The following is a 9,439-nucleotide window of genomic DNA, read 5'->3' on the forward strand; positions in this document are numbered from 1 at the left end:
TTTAGTTTATTGATGTCCAAGTTATTGTCTAGTCTTGAGATGGTCTTCTCATATAATGTAGTATTTTCAAGTCCATCCATCCATCCATCCATCCATCCATCCATCCATCCATCATTCATTCATTAAGCTATGTAGTCATAGCTAGGAATTGTACTTTTTTGTGGGGGAGATAGATTTTTCCCTCTTTTTTTTTTTTTGCTGAAAATTTGGTTAATAGCTTCTTTTGTTAAACTTAAAAAGCTTCTGAGTTAAAAATAATCAGAATATCTGGGAAATTGAAAACAACAACAGATGAACTATTACAAATCTGTAAGCCAGTTAGTCAAATATGCGGAGTGAAAAACATGCTTGGAATGATTTCAACTCAAATAATTGCCTCGGAATAATTTCTTGAGTGTTTCCAGACTACAGCAAATTTAAGAAGAAACAAATGGTGGGGATTTTTTTCCTCCTTTTTTGCCATTTTTTTCTCTTTAATTTCACTCTTATGTTGTCACAGAAGAGCGGCTTGTCTGTCTCCCTGTAATGTGATGCTAGATGTGGCTGGCTGGGTCAGAGCAGGAAGGCAGAGATATTTAGCAGGCAATATTTTCCATGTAGCATGTATCAGTGTGTTGATGTGACATTCATTTCATAAAGGGATAACTGGTTTGCACAGGGAAACAAGAGCATTAGGTAGGGGTTAAATTTGGATAGAAATAATAATGAGCTAAGCTTTGATAAACCATAACCAGCAACATTTGCACTCATCTCACACACTAGTAAAGTAATGCTCAAAATTCTCCAAGCCAGGCTTCAACAGTATGTGAACTATGAACTTCCAGATGTTCAAGCTGGATTTAGAAAACGCAGAGGAACCAGAGATCAAATTGCCAACATTTGCTGGATCATGGAAAAAGCAAGAGTTCCAGAAAAACATCTACTTCTGCTTTATTAACTATGCCAAAGCCTTTGACTGTGTGGATCACAACAAATTGTGGAAAATTCTGAAAAAGATGGAAATACCAGACCACCTGACATGCCTCCTGAGAAATCTGTATGCAGGTCAGGAAGCAACAGTTAGAACTGGACATGGAGCAACAGACTGATTCTAAATCAGGAAAGAATTACATCAAGGCTATCTATTGTCCCTCTGCTTATTTAACTCATATGCAGAGTACATCATGAGAAACACTGGGCTGGATGAAGCATAGGCTGGAATCAAGATTGCCAGGAGAAATATCAATAACCTCTGATATGCAGATGACACCACCCTTATGGCAGAAAGTGAAGAACTAAAGAGCTTCTTGGTGAAAGTGAAAGAGGAGAGTGAAAAAGTTGGCTTAAAGCTCAACATTCAGAAAGCTAAGATCATGGCATCAGTCCCATCACTTCATGGTAAATAGATGGGGAAACAATGTAAACAGTGATAGACTTTATTTTTGGGGGCTCCAAAATCACTGCAGATGGTGACGGCAGCCATGAAATTAAAAGATGCTTACTCCTTGGAAGGAAAGTTATGACCAACCTAGACAGCATATTAAAAAGCAGAGACATTACTTTGCCAACAAACGTCCATCTAGTCAAAGTTATGGTTTCTCCAGTAGTCATGTATGGATGTGACAGTTGGACCATAAAGAAAGCTGAGCACCGAAGAATTGATGCTTTTGAACTGTGGTGTTGGAGAAGAGTCTCAAGAGTCCCTTGGATTGCAAGGAGATCCAACCAGTCCATCCTAAAGGGAATCAGTCCTGAGTATTCATTGGAAGGACTGATGCTGAAGCTGAAACTCCAATACTTTGGCCACTCCAATACTTTGAGTCAAATGTGAAGAACTGACTCTTTGGAAAAGACCCTGATGCTGGGAAAGGTTGAAGGCAGGAGGAGAAGGGGACGGCAGAGGATGAGATGGTTGGATGGCATCACCGACTCAACGGACATGAGTTTGAGTAAACTTTGGGAGTTGGTGATGGACAAGGAGGCCTGGCAAGCTGCAGTTCATGGGGTTGCAAAAAGTCAGACATGACAGAGTGACTGAACTGAACAGAACTGAACCAGCAACAAAGCCATTTAACTTATGTTACTGCATTAATGCTTGGGTTCCTTTTGAAACTGAATCTCGCCTGCTATCTTTTGAGTTAACTGAGTAGATTATTGCTTTATATACTGTTGAGCAGAATGCATTTTCTACTATTCTGTCCCCACTTGTGGAAGAATTTTCCTTAAGTCATGTGGGATGCCTATAGCTACTGTAACAGCCCGCTTTCCAGGTTTTCTCATGGCATACAATCCCACAGAAATCCAATGCTTCACATGCCCCTTCCTATCAGTACTATACATGGAAGGCAGTTTCTATCTATTTGGAGACAAATGAAAGTGCATTAAGGAAAGGCAGAAGATCAGAAGGGTACTTTGGAATATCAAAACAAAAATTCTTACTCGGGAACATTTAATCACAAGTAGATAATCTTTCTCAAAGGGAATGCAATGTATTTGTATCATTTTCCTTGACAGTTAACCTTTTGCATTTTATGCTTATGACATTTCTGTCAGGCACTCTGTGTGCTCCAGTTGAAGTCAGGAGTCTTTGGACACAGTTCAGAAAATAGCTAGTGTCTGATAGGGAGCTTGGTGCAAGGCAGTTTGGCAGAAGGAGTCATGGAGAACCTCAGGGAAGCTGGATAGCAAAGAAGAACCTGGCAAGTGAATGACATAGTTCCTTTGGACTCTTTTTGGTGCTTGTGGTGTCTTTTGGCTGAAGGTATTTTATGGAGGAAAGCAGCAGAAGTGACAGAACAGGATTTCTAAGCCACCAACAATCTGCACATGGATGTTTGGATCGAGAAGTCAGTGCCGGACTTGCACCTGTGCCTACAGCCAGGAAGTAAATGGTTCAGTGGTCACCCTAAGGGCTCACTGGGGAGGCAAATTGAAACCCTAATTTGAACAAAGTGATTCAGAAGATGTTCAATATAGTTTTTCTCCTGGGAACATTTCCTCCTGAGGTATTAATCAGGGCACCAGGCAGAGTGCTCATGAATATTTTTCCAGAGCTGAAGTGTGACTCAGAAACAAAAACCATGGAAACCCACTTAGTTTCTGAAATGTTGCCTCTTTCTGAAAGGAAAAACGAGAGGATAAATGTGCAGACATACTTTACTTAAAGGTTATGTGTGAGTCAGGGAACCTATGAACGTTTTTAATATGATAAAGTCATATAAATCTCTCTATAAAATGATGCATATATGAGTGAAGTCATAGCATGGATTGGAAATTAATTCTGTGCATGCATGCTATATTGCTTTAGTCATGTCCAACTCTTTGCAACCTTATGGACTATAGCCTGCCAGGCTCCTTGTCCATGGGATTCTCCAGGCAGTAATACTGCAGTGGGTTGCTGTGCCCTTCTCCAGGGGATCTTCCTGACCCAGGGATTGAACCCATGTCTCATTAGGTTTCCTGCATTGGCAGGCGGGCTCTTTACTACTGCTAGCGTCACCTGAGAAGACCAAAAATACTATAGAGAATAGCTTTTACAGGATTTAACTTTTGGAAAATTTCGCTGTGGATCCTGAACACAGTTTGTTTTTATGAGTAGGACTGTTAATTTGATTTTATGTTCTGGCTCTTAAATTTTTAGCTGTATGACATGGGGCAAGCTAACCTCTATAAATCTCACCTGTTAAATGTTATCTATCTCATAAGATGGTTGTGAGAATTCATGAAATAATATAAATGAAGTGCATAGTACAGTGCCTAGTCTACAACAAATGTTCTGTAAAAATTATCTGATATTAACATTTTAGTCTTCAAACCGTAAAGAAAACCAATTAATTATTTTCCAAATGGAAAGAATCGTAGTTGAGGATAAACTTAGACTACTCAAAGAAAAAGATGCTTTGTCTTAGCATAAAGAAAGGTGTGGGTTGTCATTTCCTTCTCCAGGGGATCTTCCTGACCCAGGGATTGAACCCAAGTCTCCTGCATTGCACTGAGCCACCAGCGAAGTGCGAAGAAATAAGTCTTGGCCGTAAGATGAAAATCTCCAAAGCTCCAGGCACTGTCCTTATTTAAATTATTTTTTTTCCTAGTGAGAAATAGTATCTAATGATTTTTGCACGCCTACCATGAATCAGACACTTTTGAAGTTGCTTCACTCATCCCAGCCCTGTGAAGTGGCTTATGATGGTCTGCTATTACAGACAAGGAAACTGAGGCATGAAGGGATGAAAGAACATGGCCAGGCTTATGAACTATGGTTGGCAGAACAGGGATTTGAATGTCAAAGACCATGCTTTTTCAGTTGATCTCATGAAACCATGGACGTAAAACAAATGCACACTTCATGGGTAGTTTGGCTTTGCTACAGACTCTGAGGTAATAGCAACATTTCTATTTTGATGTTCCTATTAAAGTCTTATCCTGCAGCCGAGAGACCTGGCAGACGGCAAATGTTACCTTTAAGCAGGCACCTAAGTTAGTGATAGATCACATCCAGGGATGGAGATACCTCCTCTGCTTAAGGAAAGAAGATGGCTCTGTCTAGTTCAGCCTCATCAGTTGGTTGCCATTCAGAGCTTACAGGAAAATGTACTGTATTTAGCAGTAATAAAAGCTCCTTAAGTACTGTGGGTGGTTGTTTCTGAAAAAGAATGAATTTTAAAACATGCACCTGATTATTTAGCAGCTTTAGAAATATCTGTGAAGAAATTGTTCAGTTACCAGGTAAAGCTGCTTTGGAACATGATTTCTATAATGCTGGGCAGTAGCGGAGGCTGCTTAATACTGTCAAAGCACAGATAAGTATTTTTGGTCTCTGTATGTTGCTTTAGAACGTTCTGTTCCCTGAAGATTTTAAATAAGATAGACATGCCTTTATGGGTCACAACGATGTAAATTCTTTACCAGATCTTTGCAAATACATCTTTTTAAGCCTATTCCTTAAACAATGCAGTCTGCTGTTAGGTGTTTTACTGCTTTCCGAGCATTTATTCCTACAGCTCCCTATTAATTTTACAGCTGGAGAGCATTGAACCCGACTTGTTTTGAGACCCAAATCTATCCTCTACTGGCTCTGTGATCTTAATGAAGTTCCTTATTCTCTCTGAGCCTATTTCCTAATCTATTAAATGGAGGTGTTGATGCTTTCATTCTAGGATTGCTGTGGATATTAAATGACTTAATGGAAGTCCAAGTGCTTTATAAATTGCACAAGACTATTTAAGGACCAACAATTATTACTGCTATTATTATTTATACTTGATTAAAATCATTTGGTGTTAATAAAGGAGTTGCTGCTGCTAAGTCGCTTCAGCCGTGTCCGACTCTGTGCGACCCCATAGACGGCAGCCCACCAGGCTCCGCCGTCCCTGGGATTCTCCAGGCAAGAACACTGGAGTGGGTTGCCATTTCCCTCTCCAATGCATGAAAGTTGAAAGTGAAAAGTGAAATTGAAGTTGCTCAGTTGTGTTTGACTCTTAGCGACCGCATGGACTGCAGTCCACCAAGCTCCTCTGTCCATGGGATTTTCCAGGCAAGAGTACTGGAGTGCGTTGCCATTGCCTTCTCCAATAAAGGAGCACTGATGGGTTAATGACATTCTAAAAATCTAAAATAAAGTCTCAATGAGATGCCAGAAGTGGTAATTCAACAAAAACATTAACTGGGTGCAGAAGAAGGTCCCGAGTATTGTAAAGACTTTGTAGAGAAAGGAGAACCAAGGGACATTACATGCTTCAAAAAGTTCCAATAAGATCACACCTTTTCAGTTCACAGAGGTTGCTATGAGCCATTATCTTATAGGCAGCATTGGATGATTTCTTATTTTGCCACTTCCTAACAGTGTGAGTTCTTTAATCTCTCTTTAAAAAGTGAAGATTATAACACCTGCCTTACAGGGTTATGAGAATTAAATGGGATGATATATGCAAAGGGCCTGATGCATAATATGACTCGGCAAATACATTTTCCTTCTTATGCCTCTCACTTCTCATCCTCTTCCTTCTTTTTCTTATTCTTTGCTTCCTTTCTCCCTCTTCTCCCTTCTTTCCACTTCCTTCCTTCCTTATTTGGTCACATAGGAGCTGTAACTAGGCAAGTCACTACCAAAACTACCAGAAGCTTATGTGCTTCTCAGAGCATTCAGGCAAGGCCTGAAAGCAATCAGGAGAGTCCTAGTAAATTCTCCGGGATTACTCAGAAAGCAGCCAAACTTGTTAATGGAGTTTGAGTATACGTAGCCACTTTAATTTCATCAGATGCAGAGAAAGTTGGAGGTGTTCAGTATGTGGAAAGACTTCAAAGAAGGGGCTCTGAGGGAAAGCAAGGAGGTATCTGTACAGGATGAGGGTTTACAGGGATTAAATTCAGGGTTCCTTCAGAGATAAGGATTGTGTATGGAAGAATGAGGAAAGCAATCATCAGCGAAACCAGACTTTGTTAGGAAGCTTTTGCAAAGAGATGCTTTATGAATAATCAAGTTTTCCAAACTGTAGAAATCATTTATTGAATTATTTTTTGAAGTATATCCTATCTGCCATTCAGAAGCAGATGTATCTTTGAACAAACAGCTAAGAGGTTTATAAAATATAAACATTTCAGTGACAAGATATAACTTTAAAAGAATTTTTAATTTAAAAAACATCTGAATAAGAATGAACCATAAATGATTTTAGCTATTAAATACACAAGTGTATGAAATTAAGCTAGTAAAATAAAAATCAGTTAAGAAAAGAAAGTTCTTTTCCATGTTGTCAATTTTAGGCCTAATGCAATCTGATTGCACAGTGTGGTACGTTTGGACAAAAAGTGGCTATAGCACAAATACTGGATATTTTTATTTTCTAGATCTTTCCTATGGTCCTCACTAAAGATAACAAATTTGTAGTGAGTAAGGTTTTGAAAGTTACCTATGTTTTAAAGATGTCTAGGCTTTAAATTATTGTCATTATTATACCACAAAAAAAATTCCATCTTTTTTCTATGTGTGGGTTAACAAATGATTTTTGACATTTCTCACATCTCTTTCTTTTATCTTATTTATATTTTGTAATAATATTAATAATCCCATCTTATATTTGAGCTCTCCAGTTTTTTTCATGTCCAACACCTCATTTTAAACCATGCCAATTAAAAACTTTATTTGCTATATTAGAAGTTGCTGACACTTTACTGTTGATAATTGTAAATTATGGGCAGGGAAAGACATTGAGAAGTGAAGTCAACCCCCATGACCAACCAGGGAAGTAGAAGAGAGAAAACGGTAGTGAGGTAGTCTTGTAGTCTCTTCTCTTCCAAAGTACATGGTTGTGAGTGGGGAGGGCCTGGGAAGAGGTGATAAGGCGGAGCGTGTGTGCACACGCTCTTATAACCATCGCCTATCCTAAGGTGAGAGAGAAAGAAGGTTGAGGCTGTGAAGAATTGTTTTTTGATCTTTTGCTGAGTTCAAGTAGCTGCTAATAGTTTAGCACATGCATTTTTCATCTGTTCAATAATTCTGAAAGATAGATGTCATTAATACCATTTTGTAGATGACAAAATGGGCTGAGAGCTATGAGTAAGTCACCCATACGTATTTAAAAAATAAGTTTTGTGGTGCTGTGTGTTGGGGACATTTACAGCAAAATATATGTTGTTGCTTTGTGGTGTGTTTTCATAGTCTTTATCAGCATTTCAAGTGGAAGATCTGATTATGCACCTAAAAAAGAGAATGGCTTTTATACATTCAATCTGGGACAAAGCCAAGTTAAAGGTAGTTGTGGAGAATCTCAGAGAGGGCCATACCTGAGGATACTTTGTTCTAGAACCTGGATCTGGTGCTGGTCTTGTTGATTTTGCTTCTTCATCTCTTCCTGCTCTTTTCCACTGCTGATTCCATCTAGAAGCCATTTCTCCCTCAAAGCTTTTTTCTGATATCAGGAAACATAAAGAAATAGTCTTATATCAAACATTCCAAAATCTCCAAAACCAAATTCCAAATGCTTTCAAACTTATTATTTTTAATAGTAGAAATATTAAAGAGAATTTTTTTCTCTCACTGCCTTGCCTGAATAAATCTGATTCCTACTTTGCACCCTTCTTGACCCTCTTATAAAGCCAGTGTTTATGTATCTAAGTCCTATGCATATTCTAAGGTCTAGCTCAGGTCCTATTTCTTTATGGAGATCTCTTTCCTACCCTTGCATCCCTCCCTCTCTGACAGACCCACTTCACCCTCAGAGAACTCTTTCTTCAGAATCACATGCTGCTGCTGCTGCTGCTGCTAAGTCGCTTCAGTCGTGTCCGACTCTGTGCGACCCCAGAGACGGCAGCCCACCAGGCTCCCCTGTCCCTGGGATTCTCCAGGCAAGAACACTGGAGTGGGTTGCCATTTCCTTCTCCAATGCAGGAAAGTGAAAAGTGAAAGTGAAGTTGCTCAGTCGTGTCCGACTCTTAGGACTCCATGGACTGCAGCCCACCAGGCTCCTCCATCCACGGGATTTTCCAGGCAAGAGTACTGGAGTGGGGTGCCATTGCCTTCTCCAATATTTACATCTACTCTATGTTTACTGTGTGTTTAACATTATATAGGAAACTTATCATGGTAGTGCCTTAATATTATTTGTTGGGTTGATGGATGCATATCTGATGTCAAAGTAACAAGTTCCTTGAAGCCATTTGCTAGGTATCCCAGTGACAATACACAGTGACTGCTCAAAAAAAAAAACAAAAAAACACTTTTGTGGAATTAATTTAATTAGTGGGCAAAACAAGAGATGGCTTTGTATCTTTTTTTTTTTAATTTTATTTTTACTTTATTTTACTTTACAATACTGTATTGGTTTTGCCATACAATGACATGAATCCACCACAGGTGTATACAAGCTCCCAATCCTGAATCCCCCTCCCACCTTCCACCCCATATCATCTCTCTAGAAAGGACTTCCCTGGTGGCTCAAATGGTAAAGCATCTGCCTGCAATGCGGGAGACCTGGGTTCAATCCCTGGGTTGAGAAGATCCCCTGGAGAAGGAAATGGCAACCCACTCCAGTACTCTTGCCTGGAAAATTCCATGGATTGAGGAGCCTGGTAGGCTACAGTCCATGGGGTGGCAAAGAGTCGGACATGACTGAATGATTTCACTTTCCTTTCCTTTATTGTATCTTAAACTAATTCAGTGATAGTCTCTGTGGTTGACATTTATTGTTTTACCTACCCAGCATCCTTTCTTTTTTCTGAGAACCTCTTTAGGTTCTAGATATCCCTTCAGTTCAGCCCCCTACTTGTCCCAATAATATAATCCACAAAATTCATAAATATGTTTAAATATTGGTGAGTTGAACTCCTGTCAACTTGAACAAAACAAAAAAGATTTATGTTTCATCAGATGGAAAAAAGTCTCCTTGAATTTGCATGAAAGAATTACATTCCTGGACTTGAGCTTCAGAAGACAAAGCAAATGAAGAAGACCTATACATTTCAG

General features: G+C 39.3%; 1 protein-coding gene across 1 annotated transcript in view; it reads right to left on the minus strand.

Annotated features, from left to right (window-relative positions):
• Positions 1-9,439, minus strand: part of PALMD (palmdelphin) — a 61,272-nt gene that overhangs the window by 19,843 nt on the left and 31,990 nt on the right. Inside the window, exon 3 of the mRNA XM_040232241.1 lies at positions 7,762-7,886. Coding sequence (XP_040088175.1) covers positions 7,762-7,886 — 125 coding nt within the window. The remainder of the gene's footprint in view (positions 1-7,761; positions 7,887-9,439) is intronic.

Source organism: Oryx dammah, unplaced genomic scaffold (genome assembly GCF_014754425.2).
Source record: "Oryx dammah isolate SB20612 unplaced genomic scaffold, SCBI_Odam_1.1 HiC_scaffold_28, whole genome shotgun sequence".
Classification (NCBI taxonomy): Eukaryota; Metazoa; Chordata; class Mammalia; order Artiodactyla; family Bovidae; genus Oryx; species Oryx dammah.